Below are 23,949 nucleotides of genomic sequence, written 5' to 3'. Positions count from 1 at the left end.
AGTTAGTTCGAACTAACGGACGTTAGTTCGAACTAACTTTCCTATGCGCTACACTAGCGCTCCGCTAGTTCGAATTTGAATCGAACTAGCGGAGCGCTTAGTTCGAACTAGGTAAACCTCATTTTACGAGGACTAACGCCTAGTTCGAACTAGCTAGTTCGAACTAAGGGCTGTGTAGCCCTTTAGTTCGAACTAGTGGGAGGCTAGCCCTCCCCAGGTTTCCCTGGTGGCCACTCTGGCCAACACCAGGGAAACTCTATGCCCCCCTCCCGGCCCCGGACCCCTTAAAGGGGCACGGGCTGGCTACGGTGCCCGTGCCAGGTGCAAGCCTGCCAGCACCCAGCTAGCAGACCCTGCACCTGGCACGGCACAGAGCCACCCACCCGATGCCCCCCAGCCCACCCCCTCTTGCCGGGACCAGGCTGGCGGCTCCCAGGAGCTTGCCCTGGACCGCAAGAGGCGGGCACCTTCCTGGGCTAGTGCGGACATCGTGGACCTCGTCCACGATCTCCGCACTAGGCACAGGAAAGTGGCCGTCTAGGGCAGGAGAGCTGCCAGCCTGGCCACCCAGGAACAGGTGTGCATGAAAATCAAGGGGGTCCACTGAGACCCCCGACACTGAGCCCTGAGCTTACAATGGCCGTACTGGGTCAGACCAAAGGTCCATCTAGCCCAGTAGCCTGTCTGCCAACAGCGGCCAACCCTAGGGACCCTGGAGGGGATGGACCGAAGACAATGACCAAGCCATTTGTCTCGTGCCATCCCTCTCCAGCCTTCCACAAACTTTGGGCAGGGATACCACTCCTACCCTCTGGCTAATAGGACTCCATGGACCCAACCTCCATCACTTTATCTCACTTCCCTTTCAACTCTGTTCTAGTTCTAGCCTTCACAGCCTCCTGCAGCAAGGAGTTCCACAGGTTAACTATTTGCTTTGTCAACAACAACAACAACTTTCTCTTACTAGTTTCAAGCCTGCTACCCATTCCTTTCCTTTGGTGTCCTCTAGTCCTTCTTGATGGGAACTCAGGAAGAACTTTTCTGAATGCACCCTCTCCACCCAACCCCTGCTTTTAGAGACCTCTATCCTGTCCCCCCTCCGTCTCCTCTTTTCTAAGCTGAACAGTCCCAGTCTCTGTAGCCTCTCTTCATCTGGGACCTGTTCCCAACCCCTGATCATGTTAGTTGCCCTCCCCTCTCCCAGCCTTTCTCTTCCCCTCTCCCACCTCCTTTTCCCAGTCTCCCCCAGTTTTGTTCAATAAAGACAGAGTCAATGTTGGAAGAAACGTTATCTTTATTTTGTACATCAATAAGAAGGGGGGCTAGGGAAGGGCAAGTGGAAGGAGGTGAGGGAGGAATGGGGTACGAGCCCCCGATGGGGAGGACTGGGCTGGCTCTGCGGGCTTCTGGGGGTGGAAGCTCTCCTGCAGCCCCCCAATTACTCCCTCTCCCCAGATGGCAGCCTGCGGCAAGTGCAGCCGGGCTGATGGCCGAGTGGTGTGATGTGCCCAGTGTGGGCACTCAGGGCACTCCAAGCCAGAACTTCTTTGCAAGCGGGGCACCCCTTAGAACTGTGTGTCCGGGGTGGGGGTCGGGACCCTTTAAGCGCAGCCCTCGGCTAGCCTGAGACAGCATCTCCATGCTCTAAGTCCTCCTTTTATGCCCTGCCGGCACTGCTTCCGGCCATCATTAAGCCCTGTTCAGAGTCCACTCAATGTGGACTTACTAGTTCGAACTAGCAAAACGCTAGTTCGAACTAGTTTTTAGTTCTAGATGCGTTAGTTCGAACTAGCTTAGTTCGAATTAACTAATTCGAACTAAGTTAGTTCGAACTAGCGCTGTAGTGTAGACGTACCCTCTGGGAATTAGCCCAACTGTTAGCCCCTTTCTGGCTGGTGTCTCACCCATTGTCACTCAGCATTCTTGCCAAGCTCTCGCTTTGGACCCACATTGCTCCCAGGACATCTTTAGGGCATTGCCCTCTATCAGTGCCCACCACTCTGCTTTCTTGTCCACCTTTGGGGGGTATCAGTAGTCCTCAGTCCTGTACTGGCCACCCTGGCCAACTGCAGCCCCAGTCTAGTGCCTCACCTCATGGGCAAGCCACAGACTATAAAGGCTTCTCTTCTGTGTGGGTAGGTGTAGTGCAAGGGAAAAGCGGGGGCCAGGCCCACCCACCTCTATGGGTCCCAGCCCATGAAACTCTGTCAGACGCCTTGTCCTGCTCTCCTTCACTCTCCCGTAACTACCTACTGTTCCTCGGGCCATGTCCCCATGACCTTTGCACCCCCTTGGCCCTAGTGTCAAGGCCTGCAATTGGCAGGTATCAGGCTGGGGTCTGTCTCTAGCTCACTTGAGCCTGCTCAGCACTGCTCTCTCTAAAGTGCTTCTCTGGGAACCACCCTTCTTGGTCAGGACCCAACCGCCCTCTGCAAAGCTGAGCAGCTCCTTATACCCAGGGCTGCCTCAGCAAGCTGCCCTCTGATTGGCTTCTTCTAAAAGCCCTTTTTCCATTGGCTGGGGCTCTACAAAGCCACTCTCCAACCTGCCTTAACCCCTTCCCTGACGAAGTTGGGCAGCTGCCCCACTAGAGTCCTGGATTGGAAGCTGACTTTCACCCAGCTTTCTGATCCAGACAGTAATTTATGGACTGATGAGGTATGTGGAAGAGGATTGTCAAGTCCTATGGGTGTTTGCAAGTAGTCAGGAGATACCCATGACAACTTTCAGCTATTTGGAGGTAAAATGAGGGAGAACCTGATCATTAGATATGGAAGGAGTTTGTTCATTATACAACTTACTGAAGTCACCACAGTTTAGGAATACTGCCTAATTAATGGCTACACTATATATCTTTTCCACTTGATCTCCAAGTAAGAGTAAAGCATGCATATGAGACAGTGAGAATCTGTCTGTGAACCTAGACTACCTCCACTAATCTCAGCCCAATTTACTGTAGTTATACATCAGTGTAACTGAACTGTGAATATAGCAATTTGTCTCACAGTTGTTGTTTTTTTTTAACTATAAACATAGGGACTATGGGAAATGTGTTATCGTTCAGTGAAACAAGGGCCCACCAAATAGTGCAGCAGAAGTCTGAACACTTCATACTTTACAACCAGAAACAGCTCACCAGAATCTATCCATCTGCGTATCGGATTGACTCCAGCAATTTCAACCCCATGCCATACTGGAATGCTGGTTGCCAGCTGGGTAAGCCTGTTTTATATGCGTCATGTGTTTCCATGCATTTTATGTTAAATGCAAATTACAGTTATACTTACAATGATTCCCAAATTTCCTAATTCAACAGTGGCATTAAACTACCAGTCAGATGGGCGCATGATGCAGGTAAATCAAGCAAAGTTCAGGATGAATGGCAACTGTGGATATGTTCTCAAACCTCAGCAGATGTGTAAAGGTAAGGCACAAAACACATTTATAATAGCAGTTCTTTTAGAAAATGACTTGGCAGTCAGTTTGCCATTATTTTGCATTTCATGCTAAACAGCTAGACTTGAACGAGGAATTAAAACAAGAACTTGCCTGGGAACTTTTTGATACACACACAAAATAATTAGTTGGTAGGCATCTGACTTTTTAAATATTTAATGAAAGGCACATTTGCAGTATTTGCTATCATCACAAAATTATTGCTAGCTTTCTGAATATGTAAATACTCTCATATAATCTCTCAGAATTAATCTAGGTCAGTTATTAGCACTCAGTCTTTTGATATGCTTGGCCCCTCGTAGGAAGTGTAGACCAGCCTGAGCATCTCCTAGCACTGAGCGTTTAGAGCCTGATCTGTCACTGAAATCAATGGGCATCCTTGTATTTCTGGAACAGGAGTCCATGATCCTTATGCTCATTTAGTGAATAAGTTTCTATTTGTTTAGGGTTTGTTTTGCCACCATCATTTTAAAGTCACATTATTTCTTTACGCCAGATTAATCTTAGAACTGGTAGGATTGTTATGTAAAATGAGGCTGAGCCAGTGAAGTTAAAGGGCCTTGAATAACCTTTCTGCACTAGGTGAATGGAATTTATAGGAAATAAATTATAGAAAATTCCAGTGCAGCAAACCCTTACTCCCTGGAGGAGTCCTTACTTCCTTTAAGTCAACAGGGTTTTCATGAATTGAGTTGAGTAAAGTTTGGAAGGAATCAGCACTGTTGGATCCTAAACACTTCTCAGCCTCATTCGCTGCTTACATGGCTAAATTTTGGCCACATAAATGTTACGTAATCATAGGATGTTATTTATTCTATGCATTTGGGAAGGTAGAAGTTCTTGTTTTTTTCCTGTAGAGGATTTCTAACATTAAAGGTTTTATTTTTTCTCATTCTCTGCAAACCTTTAGGTACATTCAACCCATATTGTGGTGATCCACTTCCTGCCAACCCTAAAAAGCAACTTATTCTCAAAGTCATCAGTGGGCAGCAACTACCTAAGCCTCCAGATTCAGTATTAGGAGACAGAGGAGAGGTAAAGTAGTTTGAATAATATTCAATAATTCTTTTCACCATAACTGTCGTAGAAAGGCCTGGGAGTAATATGGCAGCATTTATCCTAAAAAGAGTTTTCCTCCTAAATTAGAATATGCCAGTAATTTTCAGATGTTCAGGATTTGCACTTTAGCTCTGGATTTTCCCCACAATCCTTGTACTTTTATATACTCTCTTATTTCTTCAGCTGTTAGCGCTAATCTGAAAGTTTATCGTAGCAACCTACATTTTCCAGTATCACCGTGAGGAAACCAACACCATCTTGTAATCTGCTGTGACATTTCCTATAATCACACTTCTTGGAAAGTCATACTGAGCAGTGCTTTCACATTCAAAGGTGCATTTATGCAAGAGTTTAAAAGAAAATGTATATATAAAATGAGTTACTTTTACATTGTTGTTTTTTAAAAAATAGATAATAGATCCTTTTGTGGAGGTGGAAGTTATTGGGTTACCTGTAGATTGCTGTAAAGACCAGACAAGAGTGGTTGATGACAATGGTAAGATAACATACCGTACTTCCTCTTTTTGATAGTAAATCATTGAATAATTATGCATGATTAGAGATACCCAGATGCAAAGAGTGATTAACATAGCATTTTGTGGTCATATTTCACATTTTAAAAAGTTTATGAATAGTGTTTAAAAGGGTAATAATCAAATAAAAAAATTGTTTAAAACTAGGATATATAAATATCTAAGAAACCTTTTACTGATGTATTTAGAATATCTATAAAATATATTCCCATGTCTGTAACATGCTTATAACATCTATTAATAATTGATTAACCTTTTATAAGTTATTTATAAATGCACCCTTCATATGAAATGTGACCATATTTTCAAGTAATAAAAAAGATAATGCCAGATCAGTGCAGAGGAAAGCCGTGGAACATTGGGGTGACAACTTCTGACCTGCTAGTCCTGCAGGGATTGCATGAACTTTATTCTCATTTATTTTAAGCCCCACCTACACAGGGTATTAAATTGTTTTAAGAAATTATGTTTTAATATCGCTTTCCACAAAATTAGCTTCAGCTGGCCATTGCTGTTCTAGTTTGGAAAAAATAGTGTTAAAAACTTTCTGCTGAAAATGTGTGTAGCCCAAATTTCTTAAAAGGGTTAAAAAAAAGAGCTCATTTCAACATTCATGCTTAGATACGCTAATATGGTTTGGTTAACTAATGTGAATGGGTGGAGGAGGGGTGTGTATCAAACTATGCTATACAGGCTGTCCCCGGGTTACGTACAAGATAGGGACTGTAGGTTTGTTCTTAAGTTGAATCTGTATGTAAGTCGGAACTAGCATCCAGATTCAGCCGCTGCTGAAACTGATCAGTTTCAACAGCGGCTGAATCTGGACACCAGTTCCGACTTACATACAGATTCAACTTAAGAACCCCAGGCGTCCCCAAGTCAGCTGCTGCTGAAACTGATCAGCAGCTGATTCCAGGAAGCCTGGGGCAGAGCAACTCTGCCTCGGGCTTCCTGTAGTCAGCTGCTGGTCAGTTTCAGCAGCGGCTGACTTGGGGACGCCTGGGGCAGAGCACCTGGGGTGCTGCTGGGTTGGTCCAGTAGCGCCAAGGAGCGGTGCTGTGGGACCAACTGGCAGCGCCCCACCTGCTCTACCACAGGCCCCGGGCTTTGCTCCACGTCTCTCTGGTCTGCTGGGGGGGGGCACTAGCTGCGTCCGTCCCCCCAGCAGACCAGGGAGACGGGGAGCAAAGCGGCGGAGGACCCGGGGCCGGACCTGCGGCGCTTCTAGAACAGCTGGAAGCGCCGCGGGTCCGGCCCGGGTCCTCTGCCGATTTGCTCCCCGTCTCCCTGGTCTGCTGGCTCCCCCAGCAGACCAGGGAGATGGGGAGCAGCTTTTCTCGCCCTGGAGGAGGCGGGCGGCAGGACCAGGCGTCCCGCCGCTCCAGTCCTCCGGGGCGAGAAAATCCCCGTTCGTAGCTGCGGATCCGACATAAGTCGGATCCGCGTAACTCGGGGACTGCCTGTAATCTAGGTTGCTACACAACACCTTTATTCAAGCGTGGTTTGCCATATCTATATTGGCCAACCAAACCATGTTAGGTATGGGTTACGCTCAGAATTTTCCACACTTCAGTAACAATTGTGTTATGGGACCCAGTTACTTCAGTCCTTTAATAGTTAGAAACTTTATCTAATTTCAAGCCTAAACTTCTTGAAAGGCAGTTTATATCCATTTGTTAAACACAGGCTTATCTTAAATAACTCCTCCCTCTTCCTGGTGTTTGCCCCTCTGCTGAATTCATAAAAAGCAATCATATCTCCCCATAGCCTTCCTTTTGTTAGGCTAAACAAGTCAAGCTCCTCAAGTCTCTTCTTTTCTGAAAGGTTCGCCAGTCCTCTGAAGACACCTCTCCATTTGCAGGAAGATCGATGCCGCGGTGCTCGATCTTTCCACATTCGATTTAGCGGGTCTAGTAGGATATGTCTACACATCAAAGCTATTTCGGGATACTAGAGGTATCCCAAAATAACTACCCCGTGTTTTTTGAATGCGTCTGCTATTCCGATATATAGCGGACGTGCTATTTCAGCATCCCGGTAACCCTTGTTCCACAAGGGTTAAAGGATGTCTCAAAATAGCACTTTATTTAGAAATAAACTCAAAATAAGTTACGCAAATTGCATATCTTATTTCAAGTTTGCAGTGCACTGTAGGCATAGCCGTAAAGACCTGCTAAATTGAATGCTAAGGGCTGTACTCCTTGCTGTTTTGAAAAGTAAGGAAAGTCGATGGGAGCGCCTCTTCCATCAACCTCCTGTTGTAGAGACGATGTCAAACTCAGCTTAAGGTATGTCAACTCCAGATACTTTATTTATGTAGCTAGAATTGTGTACCTTAAGCTGACCTTCCTGGTGTAGTATAGACTTAGTTCTCCCAGTAGCTTTTATTTGCATTTGTTTCAGTTTGAACTGATCTTTCTTAAACATTGGAGACCAAAATTACATGTAGTGTTCCAGATGAGACCTTATACAAGGATAATAACACTTCCCTGTCTCTGTAGGAAATAGTTTGCTTGATGCATCCTGGAAGTGCATGTGTCTTTTTTCATGTCCATATCACATTGGTGGCTCATAATCCTACTGTGGTCAACCAACATATTTAAGTCTCTCATATCCTCTGTCACTTCTAACTGATCCCCAGTTTGTAAAAAAAATAACTTGTACTTTTCACTATTAAATTTCATTCCTTTTTTATAACACATTTTAAAGATATGATATTCTGATCCTTCTCCATGATGTTATATCCCTAATGAGTTTGAGAATTACATTTAGTGATAGACAAGGGTGAAATTTCCTGCCTGATTTTATCTGGGTCTACAGCTTTTGATAGTATTTGACTATAAATTCCTGTTGAATTGTTCCTGGCATGCACCTCAGGGCTTGGAGGAGGCTAGCACAGAACTACTGTGCTCTTGCTCAAGGGCCTGATTGTGCAGAGTGTATTTCCTGAGGTTGTTTTCTCCCCCTATATGGAAATTTTACCAGTGTTCCCCCTAATCTTTTCCATCTATGTGTGGATTTTTCCTATGCGTGTGCAGAATAATTTTGTATGCACTGAGGCATGTATGAATGTGTACTACCAGTAGAAACAAACACACAAACAAACAAAAAGAAACTGTGGGCACTCTGCTAATCAGGGGGCCACGTTTGAATTTATCCTGAGTGTGCACATATGCACAGCCTAAAGGGAATACTGTATTTTAGCCCCAGCAAAGCTACATAAAGGAACAAGGCATACAGAGAATTAGGCCCTGAATGTTTTAGTCTTTTGATGTCTGTTCTCCTCTGCTACATCCATGTGTAATTCTCTCTCCACAGGTTATTCAATACTCTTAGGGATGGATTCTGACATCCTTATGTCATGTTAAGTAAAATTTTAGCCATACCATGCTAAGCTGGTAGTCCCATTGACTACTAACAATGGTGAAAGTACCATAGTGATTGCAGTGGGGTAATTTACAGGATAAGTTATTATCTGGCATATGTCTGGGATGGCTCGATCTGATCCTTAACTAGGAAGTTAACATAGTCAGAGCATGGTATCAGGTATTCAAGCCACAGTTCCTACACAGTGAAGCTGAAGAATGGGCTGGATCCCCTAGCTAGTGCAGAGAGAAGGAAGCAAAGTTGAACCTTCAGTTTTTAACAGAAGTCCTGGGAAGCAGGAGTGAGTAATACTTGAACTGCTCATGGTAGAATCATGGAAACAGGAACATGACAAAAGCTGTCTGTAGGCAAGATAACGCTCAACACCAGTAAAAAAAACCCAACACATGTAAGAAAAATGCTGTGTTTGCAGTAAACTATATTAGTCAGAGACCGTATTAGTACTTTTCACATCAGTGTTAGAAATAACTGCAGTAGCACATGTAATCAAGTGTGTCTCTTTTGATGAATGATATAATCTTGGAGCTTGACTTTTAAAATTTGGCTGTCTAGGCAAAAATTGGTGGAGTGGGGAAAAATAAGACAGATGATAGAGTGGTTGAGAAGGGAGAATGCCTTCCTTAAAATGTCTCTTTTTACTTGACTCTGCTTATGTCACATATATATATATAGAAATCCCTAGTACCTATCCTACATGCATGCATGGCATATGCAAGTAATGAGAAACAAAATGAATACAAACCATGCCAAAGGGGCTCTCTGGGACACCAGGCTAGCAAAAGAGAGGAACAGCTAGGGAAACATGGCTGTCACTTCTCATGGATATCACTGACCCATGAAGAAACACAGGGACAATTCGTGAGCATCTCGGCCCTTCTGCGCTTTGACCCATCACACTAGTAGCTCAGCAGTCTGCCCTGCCATGTTGCCATCGACAGATTCTCTGTCAGATGCCCAATCCAAACCTTGCCAGAGAGATACTGCTCATTTTCTTGTATATGGATCTCTTCATACAGCCGCATAGGCACATCATAGTGCTGCATTTTGCATTGTAATATACACAGATGGCATTAATGGCTAGTCTCTTGACTCCATCCTCTGCACCCGCCACACATACAACTCAATTCTTGTGTATCAGCCACAAAGCTAAGCTCCCACTTAGGGAATGGAAATGGCTATGTTGCTGCTTCTTCATCTGTTTGTCTTCTAGTCTATGAGGGATTCTAGATTTTACTAGTCATGTGCATTCATGCATCATGTTTATATGAGTGCTGTTTCCCTTACCTCTGCTTGTGTTTCAGAGACAATGCCATCAGCATCTGCTGTCCCTGCTGTACTTTCCTGACTTTCTGTTCTGTTTGTCCCATAGGATTTAACCCGGTGTGGGAGGAAACTCTCACTTTTACCATCCACATGCCTGAAATAGCTTTGGTTCGATTCCTTGTTTGGGACCATGATCCTATTGGTCGAGATTTTGTTGGACAAAGAACTGTGGCCTTCAGCAGTCTTGTGCCTGGTTAGTTCTACCCATTCTCTTGTCTTTGATGTTTAGTTGAAAATAGAAGGAAGGATAGTTTTGTAGAGAAAGCACAGAGAACTGAGTGTCAGAACAGCTGAGTTCTATGCCCAGATCTTCCACAGACTTCCTGGAAAGCAGGGGAGAGGATGGGGGGAGAAGGGGAGGGAGATCTTCAAAGCTACACCCAGTTCCATGGGCTTTTGAAAGTCTCAGCATCTGTGTTTGTCTGCTCACCTGTAAAACGGAGACAAATACTACTTACAACCACAGGTTGAACCTCTCTAGTCCAGCATTCTCTGGTCGAACAACATCCATGGTTTGGCATGATTTTAATTAGCCAGATGTCCACTTATGATGGGTGTGGCTAAGTTTCCTGTGGTGCCATAAAGTTTGTTTACAGACACCAGACCTGGCTCTCGTCGGTCTGTGCTACTATTTAGCTCTAATTTCCCCCTAAATGTCTTCTTAGAGCCCAGCAAGCAGTGGAAGTATTGGTAATACTGCTAGACAACATTGATCGCCCGGGGTCTGGCAAATTCTCTGGTTTGGCACCGGACAGGTTCCAAGGATGCCAGACTAGAGAGGTTCAAATTGCAGGGGGTTGTAAGACTAAATGTATTCATATTTTTGAAATTGTTTGAGGTTCTCAGATGGAAGATATTGTGGAAGGGGTCCGTATTATTATTAATAAACAGATGCTCAGTTACTGAATACGCAATGTAAAATGGCAAAAGACATATGGCTAACTGCACATAAACTACATAGTGCTGATTCTTTGTTACTTTATTTTCCGATTTTATTAGGCTATCGTCACGTGTACTTAGAGGGACTGACAGAAGCATCCATATTTGTTCATATAACAATCAACGAAATCTATGGAAAGGTGCGTATGTATGGGAACATAAATAAAATAGTCCACACAAGTTTCTATGTCATACTATTGGCAACAAAGAGTTAAGATGTGTCACTACTATCTTGTAGAACTAATGTGGGCTCAGACTGATTCCTATATGGAGCATGGCATTTGCAGTGGTGTGGTATTGGGTCAGACTAGAGTCCTGCCTATCTGTCTAATGCTTCAGAGAGAAGTAAAAATTCACAAAACAGCAGCAGCAAGAACAAGAGAATTAGGGGCTGATTCTCCACTGCTCTGAACTTTTTGTCATCATTTACACAAGTGCAGTTACCCCTTATAACTGAGGGTACCAGGTGAAGAGTTTATCTGAATGAGATTGGTGGAAAACTAATATTCCATTTTAAAAGACTTTACTATAGAGAATTACTTACCCCAGCTATATATCTTGTTTGCTTCTGTCACAGCCTTGAAAATATTAGCCAAATGTTTGCATTTGTTTCCCTTTCAGTGGAGTCCTTTAATCCTCAATCCCAGTTATACTATATTGCACTTTCTAGGAGCCACTAAGGTAGTCTTCATTAGCATGCACTTTACAGTTGCTGGGCACAGATTTATCAAGCAGTTCCCAGGCGCATGATGTACCATAACTACCATACCTCTTCATTCTTCATTAAGATTCTGAAATATTGGAATGTTGCTTTGATGAGGCCCATGTCATAAAACTCCACGTTAACAGGTTAGCCTGTCACTACAGAGCATTTCTTACTGTCTTGTCAGCTCTGATTAGGAAACTTCTAATAAAGAGCCACAGTAATTCTGGCAGGCTGCCTTCCTAATGAGGAGGAATTCATACATGCATGAATTCATGGATACCTATGCTGATTGTTTCCTAGGCTGAATATATGTGAATTTGTTGGCGTGAATTTTTGCATTGCTTTGCTTTTTGATGTTTCATTTGTGATTCACAAATCTGTATACAACAGCAGTTAAAACACAGGCTGAACTTAAAGAGTGTGGTTGTTTTCTTATTTTCAGAATAGGCAGCTAATAGGACTCAAAGGGTTGTTTAACAAGAATCCCAAACACAATTCTGCTGAAAGCAATGGGTATAGTGTGCGGAAACGCTCAATCGGTGATCGAATTCTCCGACGCACGGCAAGTGCTCCAGCAAAAGGCAGGAAGAAGAGCAAAATGGGCTTTCAGGAAGCTACAGAAATTAAAGATGGCACTCCTGAGCCAACAGATGTGAAAGACAAGGAAGGAGTTATAAGGCGTACAACCAGAAGTTTGCAAGCGCGTCCTGCTTCTATGCCAGTTGACAAATTCCTTCTAGTGGGATTGTCTTCACCAGAACGTGAAGGGATTAAAGACACGAAAAGAAAAGAAAATACCTCTGGTAAGAAATTTCCAAAGTGACTTTTAGTGCCGGGGCTTTAAAATCGTATTATTAATCTCAGCCCTGCAATCCTCATGTGAGTAGTTCCATTGAATGCACATGAATAAGGAGTGCAGGATCAAGCCCCGAAGGATGTAAAATGATTATTATGCTTTTCAAAGTGATGTGCAATAAAATTGTTCCTTGGTTTTTTTAAACTTCTTCCAGTCTCCTGACAAAATGAAACCCAAAAAATTTCCACTCCCCAGACTAGGCAAATGGCTTATAATATTCCACACTTCTCAAGTTTCTTTTCATAATTGAGTTGCTTAGCAGCTCTTTTTTAAAGTATCCTTCAAAAGCTTGAATTTGAAATCTACATCCTTGCCAAAATTGTTTTTTCTTTAATCATTTTCAAGTTCTGTGTTTGTTACCATGAGTTTATGAATGGGAGCTGTGGGCTGGCATTGTGTGTTAATTTTTCTTTTCAAGGGAAAAAACGCATGAAGCATTTGTTTTGGAAACAGTGTATATAAAGAAAAACATGGACTTTGAAAGCAAAAGGGGAAAAGTAGGTCAAATTTTGAATTTAAGAACCTTGACATTATCCTTTACAATTAATTTTCAAAATTAAAAACTTGGTTTATATGGGGAAAAAGGTGGATGGGGCTGGAATAGTAGTTATTTGTATATTCCTAGATTAAAATAAACATCCACAGGCAGTATGTTTTGATTCTCGAAGTTATTCAGACCAAATTATTTTAGATCCATTGGGCCTGCATTTGAAATCTGACACACTGGGGTGAATCCAGTGGAGTTTGTTGGAAAACCTAGGCAGATGAGATGCAGACCCAGCTCAGTGTACCAAACAAGCAATATACAGGAGCATCTAAATAGTTCTAGAAAACCTGTAATTTTGTGACATTCATATCTGAGACATTTTTGTTCCTGATCCAGACCTCTCATTCAGTCTGAAACATTTAAGCGATGCTTTTCTTTCTGCAAATACTCCATACGGAGGTCTCCACGGCTCCAGGGTTTGGTCATACCCCTGCACTCTTGCTCCAGGTGCTGTGCTTTTAGCAGTGCAGAACAGCAATTCAGCACACCTGGTCTTACCCCCTGCAATCCGAAAGCCAGACTGGCCTCTTTACACCCTTTCAGTAATGTAAGAGGACTGGTCACACAGTAGAAGTTGCTGCTCAGGGATCAAAGGGTTGCCTCAGTGCAGAGCTGGCTGCCAGAAATGCTGTACCACTGTCCCCTTTTCAGTTCCTGATGCAGGAAGTATGCCTAGAGCGTAGCTGTGTCAGGAGGTGTGGCCAGGGTGTGTCTGGTTATTCTTGGCTGTGGACTGGCACCTTACAGAGCCAATGCAGTCACTCAAATTAGAATAGGTTAGGCTGGCCCCTGGAAAGGGCACGTCTGTAGCTTTAATCCATCTTTGCCTAACTTCCTACATTCTTGGAAAGAGCAGAATCTGGTTCCCAGCTTTTAAAAGGTGATTTTGGGGGAGCAGTGAGCAAAATGAAAACAAAAAGAAGTTATTAGGAAGGAATGGGAAAGTCCCCCAAAAGGATAGGAATTAGCAAGTCCTGAAGTTCTGCAGTATCTTAGAATTTCTCTTTTCATCTTCCAGAAGACTGATCCAGCACTGATTTCTCTGGTAGAGGATGTGGTAATTCCTGAGGACTCTATATGGGCAGCAGGATAGAAAACACCCTAAGGAGGGACTACAAAGCTTTTTCAGTGTACCGAAGGCCTCTCTGGCAACCACAAGTTATAGACACTAGTGTTCCCTCTAATCTTTTCTGTCCGTGTGCGCAATAAATGTTATTTTCACCAAGGCATGCATGAATATGCACCAGCAGTAGAAACAAAAAATCTAGCCGAAGACATTCCGCTAATCAGCGTGACAGCTTCTGAATCTCTCATGAGTGGCCGCACAAACACAGTTTACAGGGAACATCATTAGGCACAGTGATCTGGTGTGATCCTCATAAATGGACTACATCACAAAAGAGAATAAGCTAAGTTAATTTGCTCAGAAGGCTCTGGTTCTCAATCCTAGGGGAGCTGTTGCACAGACAAGATGTCCTCCATGTTCTAGTAGGCAGGATATCCTGTTCTCTGAACCACTTTTGTATCTTTATTTATACCTGCCTCTGGAAATTTCCACTACATGCATCTGACGAAGTGGGTCTTTGCCCACGAAAGCTTATGCTCCTACACTTCAGTTAGTCTATAAGGTGCCACAGGACTCCTCGCCGCTTTTGTCTAGATTATTGAAACTCACAGTTTGGGAAATGAGAGTGGCAAGTGTAAATCAAAATGGAATACTCCTCCAGAGTTACAGACTCTCCTATCTTTGTACAAGTCTTCCGCCCTCTTGGCCTCCATAAGAATTTGGTCTAATTTGGACAGGAATTGGGGTGGCTCAGCTCTGAAAACTAGTCAGTTCAGAGCCTCTTGATTTCTGCTAGATGGCCTTTTGGGCCTAAGTCCTCCCACAATCGCAAAGTGCACTGTTAAAATATGTCAAACACAGAGTCTTCCAAGTTTTGTGAGAGATCACCAGAGCCTGATGGCAGTAACTCTATCCAAACCAAGAGTTAGGCCAGTTTTCTGAATCTGGGTTCTGACTACAGGGCTACAGGTGTCATCCTTGTGAACTGACATCATCCAGTCCCTTTTATTTCCTTTCCATAAAGACATGCTTTCTGGTCACAGTCCCATCTCCTCTGTCTTGAAAGATATTGAACTTACTGCATCTTACATGAGGACTTATCGTATCCCTAGGGTCATACGCCAGAATAATTTACAGCTAAGTTTAACTCTTCCGTCTCTGTAGCATAAAGAACGGGGCTGTCATGAGGGGGGCGTGGGGCATGGGGCTGCCCTTGTCCCCGCCCTGCAGGCCCCGCTTCTTCTCCATCCACTTTACCCTCCCCCAAGCCAGAGGATTAATGGGGCAGGGCAGTAGGCTGCTCCACTCTGCCATGCCGCCCTCAGCCTCCACTGCACCTCTCATCTCCGCAGGGGTGGGAAGCAGACTGCCTTGGGGCCAGGGCACTCTGGTTCCTGCTGCTGTGGAGAAGCTGAGTGCAATGGGCTGGGAGAGTGCAGCGGAGTGGAGCAGGCTGCTGAGCTGCTCCGGCTTCCGCCACAAGGGTGAGTGCAGGGCTGCGGATGGGGCAACCTCTGCTAGGGATGTTAGCTAGCATGTAATTGAATAATTGTGTAACTGCATCAAATGTTAGTGGTTACACGACTATTCGATAGTCCCCAGAGGTGGGGATGGCAGCCAGTGCGCTCCCAGCCCCACTCCTAGGGAGCCGCCTGCCACCCCATGCTGCTGCCTCTGTATCAGTGTCGGGGGGCGCGCCACGGGGGCTCCACTTACCCCCCCGACAACGCTGCCCTTTTCTTCTGGCCCGCTGGGCGGGAGGTCAGAAGGGACGTGGGGAGCCAAGGCTCCCGCCCTGACACCTCCCAGTCCCCTGGGTGTGCTGGATTCTCCACCAGTCCTTCAACCGCCACTACCACTTCCTGGAGACAAGGTCCCCCCCCCGGGGCCCGTCGAGGGTTCACCCTTCCAGTCCAAGGGTCCTGCTACGGGGGCTCGTGCACTGTGTCCTGCTCGGGCTGCTACACTCGGCGCGGCACAAAGTCACTCCTGGGAACTCTGCCCTATGGCAGGGCAGGGGGGTGGGGAGAAGGGAAATGGGTAGGGGGACCCGGGTCCACCCTCACCTCTGGGTCCCAGTCCAGGGCCCTAAGAGTCAGTGAACGCCGACCCCCTAACGCTGGAGAGGGTCTCCGCTCCGCAACTCTCCAGCTGCGCGGGATTAGCCCACCCTGGGCTCCTTCCTACCCCCCCCCCCAACTACCCTTTACTCAGTCCTGGGTACCTGGGTCTCCGGCTGGAACACCGTCCGTTTCCCCAGGGGGCGCCACCTCAGCCCGTAGCTCAGCCGCTGGCTGCTCTTCTCCCGGTCGGGGTGCCGGATGTCCTGTCGGAGGAGTGGCTCCTCTGCCACGTCTGGCTCCCCTCCGCCCCATGCTCCGGAGGGCAGTTTTCTCCCTCCCTCTCCGGTTGCACCGCCAATGTTTAAAGCTCCTGGTGTAAGCGTGCACCACATGGGCGCGGGGGAGGGGCCAGGTGGCCGTGATTCCACGCTGCAGCGTCTGGCCAGTGGCGGGGTGCCCACGCACCATCACAGTCAGAGCAGCGTGGAGTAGAAGCAGCCCCTTGTCCGCAGGGAGCTCAGATCCCCATTGACAGGGACTGCTGTCGTGGAACAACCTCTGTCTGCAGCAGGCCCAGGCTCTGTCCATGGTGAGCCCAGCCTCCTCTACCTTCCCCATGCTGCTGCCTCTGCTTTGAAGCTGGCTCCCCCCAGCACTGGCTCCTGCCTGCGCCCCCCCCCACTTCTGTAGGAGGCAGCAAGGGCCTAGGGGGGGCAGGTGGGTCTGCGGAGCTGACTCATCGTGCATATTGGCTCCTGCCTGCCTCTCTCACCCTCCGCACTGCTGCTTCTTTATCAGAGGATGCAGTGCAGGGATGGGGGCAGACACTGGCTCCCACCTCTTCCCCCTTTGCTGCCTCTGATACAGAGGCAGCATGGGGGAGAAGACGTGTAGTTGACAGGATGAGCTGATAAGCCCAGGCTTATCGGTTAATCAGGTAGTCGTTTACACATTGACAACTCTAACCTCTGCTGCCATCCCACACTGGGCCCATCCATAGGATGGTTGAGGCAGCCGCCATGGGCCCCCTTCCCCCCCCCACCAAAGTACGGGACTTGGGGCAGCTGTCTGAAACTATTCTATGGATGGGACGGCTCTGGTAAGAAGTAATTCTTCCTTTGTTTCTCCTGAAGTCTCAGGGACTATAAAGATAAAGTGTGGCAAGAAGTGCAGTTCAACATATTCATAAATGATCTGAAGAAGGAGGTAAACAGTGAGGTGGCAAAATTGCAGATGACACAAAACTGCTCAAGACAGTCAAGTACAAAGTAGACTGTGAAGAGCTTCAAAAGGATCTTACTAGGTGACTGGGCAACAAAATGGCAGATGAATTTTAATGTTGATTAATGGAAAGTGTAATGCACATTGGAAAATATCCCAACTATACTTATAAAATGATGAGGACTAAATTAGCTGTTACCACTCAAGAGAGAGATCTTTGAGTCATTGTGGATAGTTCCCTGAAAACATCTGCTCCAATCTGTAGTGGCAGTCAAAAATACAGAATGTTAGGATCATTAAGAAAAGGATAGAGAATAAGACAGAGAATATCTTATTGCCTCTGTGTAAATCCATGGTACGCCCACATCTTGATTACTGCCTGTAGATGTGATTGCCTCACCTCAAAAAATGTATCTTGCCTTTGGAAAATGTTCAGAAAAAGGCAACAAAAGTGATTAGGGGTTCTGAAAGGTTGCCATATGAGAATAGATTAATAAAACTGCGATTTTTCAGCTTAGAAAAGAGATGACTAAGGGGTGATATAATAGAGGACTAGTGTGGAAAAAGTAAGTAAAGAAGAGTTATTTGATCCTTTCCATAACACAAGAACTAGGGGTTATCAAATGAAATGAATAGGTAGCAGGTTTAAAAAAAACAAAAAGAAGTGCTTAGTCATCCTGTGAAACTCCTTGCCAGAGGATGTTGTGAAACCCAAGACTCTAATAGGGTCCAAAAAGAACTAGGTAAATTCATAGAGATAGGTCCATCAATGGCTGTTAGCCGGGATGGGCAGGAATAGTGTCCTTAGCCTCTGTTTGTCAGAAGCTAGAAATGGGTGACAGGATCATTTGATGATTACCTGTTCAATTCATTCCTTTTCTGGCACCTGGCATTGGCCACTGTTGGAAGACAGGATTCTGGGCCAAATGGACCTTTGGTCTGACCCAGTATGGCTGTTCTTGTGTTCTTATGTAATTAAAATGTATCTGAGCAGAACTGCTCTTGTGAGAAAAAACATCATCTTTATTGTTTGTTCCCACTCAAAATGATTGGGTCTGAAGGGACCCTAATCCCCCATGACTAACTGGATAAAACAGTGGCATCCCAAAGCATATTCAGCTACATAACGGATCAGAATCCATTCAACATGTTCCATGGTGGGCTGTGTGAGGACAAAGGGCATTAACCACCACAGAGGAAATCTGTAGTGCTGTGACCCTCTGGCAGAAACATCCATTGCTGGGAAAGTCCTCAGGGCAGTGGCCCCAAGACAGACTAAGACTGCTAACTGAAAGAAAGGGGAGCATTCTGCTAGTGTCCTATTTATCTCTCCCTCTATAGATGCCGTACACTGGGGGAAAGGCCGAGGTCCAGAATGGAAAATTTGTTCCTTGACAATTTTCTTTCTGGCACTGATCTCTGCTTTCAGTCTGCCTCCCCCTAGGTAGGTTACTTTGGTATCTTTGCAGTAGCCTCTTCAGGGTAATAAAATAAGGCATCACTGTGAAGAAGTTAAGGTAAAGGTTTTGTCATGGTTATTCTTAGTAAAAGACATGGGCAGATTGTGGGCAAGACACAAAAATTCATGGAAGTCTGCAACCTTTCACTGTCTTTTACTAAAAATAAATAGCAGGGAGGGTGATGTCAACAGCGTAGGAGGGGGGTCATGATGACAACTGAAGCCCAATCCCTGTGCAGAGGGGGTGGGGAGACTGAGAACCTGAGCCCTGCTGTGAGTGGAGATCTTCAGCCACAGCCATGGTGACTGACAGCTGCAGTGCCCTGATGCAGACTTTGTACTCTAGGGCCCCTCCAATCACTCAGACCTCCAGGGCAGGCAGCTGACAGCTCTGGTCCTGCTACCCTAGGTCACGGGGCTGAAGCAAAAAATGTCACAGAGGTCTCCGAAAGTCCTGAACTTTTTGACGTCTCCAACCTCCATGATAAACTCTTACCTTATTTATAGTCAATCTGCTAGTAAAGATCCCGCATGCCCCTCTAGCCTTGGAAGTACTTACCTTGAGCAAGGATGGAAGGGCTGTGGCAAAGACACATACACACATGTGCACTGCCCGTGGGATTTGCAGAAAAAGAGGTGCAGCCCCAATTTTTCAGACTAATAATCAGGTGACAAATTGTCTGTACTTAATTACTGAAAGCAAAGAGCAGCAGGCTGCTAAATTGAACCCAACAAAGCATCGTTGCTGCAAAATATTATGGCTAAGTTAATCGTCACTGACTTAATCGGAATTTGGCCCTTTATGTTTTGCTGTGTACTCTATAGAAAGAAATCAAATACGGATCAGCTCTATCAGTATTTGGAGACCCTTTCAACTCAGGTGCTTGGTCTTAAGAACATTAGGAAAGTTTTCATTGTTATAAATGGGGGAACTGTCTTGCATTGCCCGTGCATTACAAACCCCTAGGGTGGGAGTTATGAATGCACAATAAATAAAGGACCAGGCCCTTCAGTGGCAGAGTGAACTATTTTTTTCTAATTGTACTTGATTTCTGTTGAATGATAGAAACTGTAATTCATGAAAGGACAATGTCCTGTTGTACATATCCAGCCCTTAGTTAGATAAACGTGTAGCTGACGTTAACAGGAATCTTAATGTAAATAATGAATGAGTAAAGGAGGCAGGATTCAGTTGATATTGTTGTAGAAATGTAACCAGAATTTGATAAGCGAATGTAGAAACATGTAAAATATATTCTTTCTTTAAAATCTTGTCCTCTTATGAATATAAAAGTTTAGAAAATTAAATGTTTTTAGCAGCTCGCAAATTAAATCTAAAATTGAACATAAATTGTTACCAAAAACATTATGCATGTTTGATGTTTTACTCAGAGTTCTTATAAACATGCCTCTTGTTTCCAGATATATTATGTTGTTTAACAGAGCTGTTTTGTTCTGTCTTTATTGCCATGCTTCTTTATAGTACAAATCTGAATAGGAACAGAACTGAAGGTAATGCCACATGTATAAAATACGGTACCTCATTGACATTATTAGCAACAAATATTACATCACGTGTCTGATGTAATATATATTCAAAGGAAGCTTCAGTGAAGTGCCTACAACTATATTTTCCCATTTATTCATATCACCTGGATAACGTTTACTAAACCTGCACAACCCCATAATTAAGTCTTATCACAATTGTAACTAATTTTACATTCTCCATTTGTCTGTCTAAAGGCAAAATAGTTATTAGAAGGTAATAAACCAAATGTGTGTAACTACTGTGCTTTTTATTTGATTTAACAGATAGCAACAATGGTACAAGTGAGACTCAAGGAAACTTGAAAGAACATATCTTTTCTTCCCCTGAGCAAGCTGCACCTTCTTCAAATTCCACATCTCTGCCTAAAAAAGCTACTTCCCAGAGTGACACCAGAATTGGCAGTTCTGTGGAATCACCTGTACATGAACATGGAGAAAGCTTCAACTTTGTAACTGGAATTGCTGAAACCAGTCACTCCACAGAATGTCAGGAAAGTCATCTTTCCAATGAGCCTGTTCATATAAGACACGGTTCAGTTGTTGATCTCGGAACAGAGAAAATACATGACACAAATTATACAGCTGAAAAGAGAGGAGAGACTGGAGGATATAAAGAAGAGAAAAAAATACTGGCAGGTAGTTGTCTTTCTCAAAAGGAACAGGAGTTTGAAAACAATAAATACGATGTCATTATGAATAGTACTATAGCCACTTTTTCACTAACTGATGTCTCTTCCATCGCCTGTTCTGACATCCAGGATTTACCCTCCACAGCAGCCCTACAGGATAGCGATGTTTCTCGTCTTATAGATGAGGTTACTTTAACAAATGAGAGTGAGATAAGTAGTTCTGTCTCAGCATTGATAGGACAGTTTGATGTTACAGATGACCAAAGTAATCTGACTAGTCTTCATGGCGCCAGCAACCAAACCTTCAATGCGGTGTCAGCTCATCCTCACAAGCTTACTGTTGATCTAAGTACGCCCCTTAAGCAAAACTTTACTAATGTAACATCTGTTGAATCACAATTATTCTCCACACCAAATACTGCTATGTTCTCCAGCCCTGAGACAACAGAGTATTCTATGTACACAATTGTCCATGAGGCATCTCTTTCACCAGCCTCTGACTGTAAACCAATAGCTCAACGAGCTTGTAAGAAGTCAGACTGTGTGGAAAATAGCCTTCCAGTATCCCAGTGCATTTCCCCCCTCCATTTGCTAACTGCAAATCCCAAAAGGAAGTGTGGAACAAATTGGGAGACTCTTGAGGACAGCAGTTCCTGCACTTCCAACAGCGGCACTTTGGAGGATACAATAGTTGTTCCTCCTGCTTTTGTAAACTCAGCAGGCAGCAGTCTTATGGAAGTTGAGGGAGATTCCCAAGACCTCCTGATAACTGCATACGAATTCAAGAGAGAAGATTTGAGCCAACTTGCTGCTTCTTTGAAACTGAAGCATAATCAGGACTCAGTATACTACTGTGAGAGAATCTCTGGGAATAATTTAATTAATGAGGATCTTCACAATGCTGCTGTGGATAATTCAGATAATTTTAGGACTGCAAGAAATCAAAGTTTTCCTTATCCTGCATTTCAGAGTGTTGGCTTTTTGCATAATAATTATCTGCAAGCTTCAGATATGCAAAATGATTTGTTGTATGTCTCTCAAAGATCCAGACTTAATATGCATTCACCTACACCCAAGAACAGTTTGCCCTATCCTCCTGCTACAGCCATCAAACAGCCTAGTCCATGCAAATCCAAGAGCCTTGGAGATTTGACATCAGAGGATATTTCCTGCAATTTTGAGAGCAAATACAAATATATAAGTAGAAGCTTTATTACATCTGGCATGAGAGATAAGAAAGTTGCAGCTATGAAAACCCAGAGACCACAATCTACAGACACTCTGACAGAACAACTGCGAAAACTGGTATCCTTTGACCAGGAAGACAACTGTCAAACTTTATATTCTAAGCAGAATGATGACGACGATGATGATGATTGCCCCAAAGCATTGGTCAGAAAACTGTCATCCAGAAGTCAAAGCCGAGTACGTAATATTGCCAGTCGTGCCAAGGAAAGACAAGAAGCCAACAAGCAAAAACTTTCTAATGCTACCAGCATAGCAGGGGTAGTTCTAAGAAACAAACCATCAGTATCGGCTCATATTATCAACAGGCATTCCACAGGCTCTTACATAGCAAGATACCTGAATAACTTCAGTGGGGAGGATCTGGAAGGTCGGGGTGCACCAGAGGGCTCATGCACTTCTTTGCAGTACGGATGCAATGACCAGTTTTGTAGAGATGATTCAGTTTTTCAGATGGAGCCAAGCAGTGATGATAAGCCAGAAATTTATTTCCTTCTGAGACTGTAAATTGTATACATGTACATGTTCAGTGTTTACAAACTATTTCATTGAATGAAGGATTTTTAGTAAGAAGTATAGTCCTTGACGTTTAAATTATTTAGAAAAACAATTTTAAGCTAATGATCTAGTCTTGAATTAATGTGCTGTTTCTTTGTCAAAGAATATGTAAATAGATTATGTGATGTATTTTTATTTACAAATGAGAAAGTGAATTATTTGCATGCAATAGGTTTGAACAGTCCCAGCGTCCAGTATTTGTAATGTATGTAAATTTTGAGAATAGAGTTCTGCACTTCTGTGCACATCAGCAGAGCTCAGCAATTAATGCAATACATGTTTTGCTTTTCCCCTAAACCCGCTTAGCTTCTTGCAGAGAGAATTTTAGGAGGCCACCATTTTAGACCCCATCTTGGAAATGCTACTGAGGATAATGATTTCTGCCAACAGTAGTCACTGGGATTATTGATGATGGAAATCACTATGGCCAATAATAAGTGTTTTCAGGATTACGTGTAAGCCTTTTCTATCTTAATTGTCTTTACTTGTTTGTTAATGTTGATTTTTAAGTCTTTCCATACATGAACTTGGATTTCTAGCATTAGGATTCATGCAAGTTTGCAAGTAATTTGTAGATTGTCTTCCGCTCTTTAAATTAAATACCATGGTGACTTTTTCTTCCTTTCGTTGAGTGTTTATTTCAGGTTTGGAATATGGTAACAGGAATGTTCCTATACATAGACTTTTTCCAGCATTCCTGTTTACACTATTCTAATCCAGAAATGAACATTCAGAAAAAGGAAGAAAATCTTACTTTCCATATACTTTGTTATGTATTTTTGATATTGGCTGTATATGTAACTTGAATGCAGTAGCAGAGATGTTTTCTATGTTTGTAATTATATGCTAAATTGTTGATAATCAATATTGTAGTTACTGCATACATAGCAGGATAAGTAATTTGTCTTTCCATCATCACATGGTTTTGAGAAAAGGGCTTTTTCTGTATTATGTTGAAAACCAAGTGAGTTAATTACAAAAAATACAAAAACTTCCCTAAAGGGAGCAAGATAGCTTTATTTTGAGTTTAAGGTATATGTTGTTGTCACTGTGAACACATTTTTCATGAGATGTAAAAGACTTTTTACCTCTTTTCTTTTGTAACACAGGATATTATTATTCATGGAGACATTAAAATAGATTTTTATGTTCCTGGTGCATATTTATTGATGCTACAGCAAATGCAACAATGTTGAACTTGTGGCAGTCAGTGATTGCATACATTTGTCTTGTCATGCATTTGCAATAAACCTTTATAAAGAAAAAAAATCTTCTCCTTTTAGGTGGTGGCCATAGTTCTATCTAGTAATTTACAACTCAGAACATTCTGTTTTCGAAAGGGGAGAAGAGTATT

At 43.8% G+C, this 23,949-nt stretch overlaps 1 protein-coding gene across 5 annotated transcripts in view; it reads left to right on the top strand.

Annotated features, from left to right (window-relative positions):
* PLCH1 (phospholipase C eta 1) overlaps positions 1–23,746 on the top strand; it is a 186,968-nt gene extending 163,222 nt beyond the window's left edge. For 4 of the 5 annotated variants that reach the window (XM_075937747.1, XM_075937746.1, XM_075937750.1 and 1 more), the window contains 8 exons: positions 3,037–3,216; positions 3,317–3,424; positions 4,367–4,491; positions 4,927–5,011; positions 9,805–9,951; positions 10,758–10,837; positions 11,846–12,206; positions 20,428–23,746. In XM_075937747.1, coding sequence (XP_075793862.1) covers positions 3,037–3,216; positions 3,317–3,424; positions 4,367–4,491; positions 4,927–5,011; positions 9,805–9,951; positions 10,758–10,837; positions 11,846–12,206; positions 20,428–22,544 — 3,203 coding nt within the window. In that variant the 3' untranslated portion in view covers positions 22,545–23,746. Of the gene's footprint in view, positions 1–3,036; positions 3,217–3,316; positions 3,425–4,366; positions 4,492–4,926; positions 5,012–9,804; positions 9,952–10,757; positions 10,838–11,318; positions 11,379–11,845; positions 12,207–20,427 lie in introns of all 5 variants that reach the window. The other variant, XM_075937751.1, reaches the window with a different exon arrangement.
* Positions 23,747–23,949: the final 203 nt, after the last annotated feature.

Source organism: Pelodiscus sinensis, chromosome 10 (assembly GCF_049634645.1).
Source record: "Pelodiscus sinensis isolate JC-2024 chromosome 10, ASM4963464v1, whole genome shotgun sequence".
Classification (NCBI taxonomy): domain Eukaryota; kingdom Metazoa; phylum Chordata; order Testudines; family Trionychidae; genus Pelodiscus; species Pelodiscus sinensis.
This window is presented reverse-complemented; position numbering and strand designations above follow the sequence as displayed.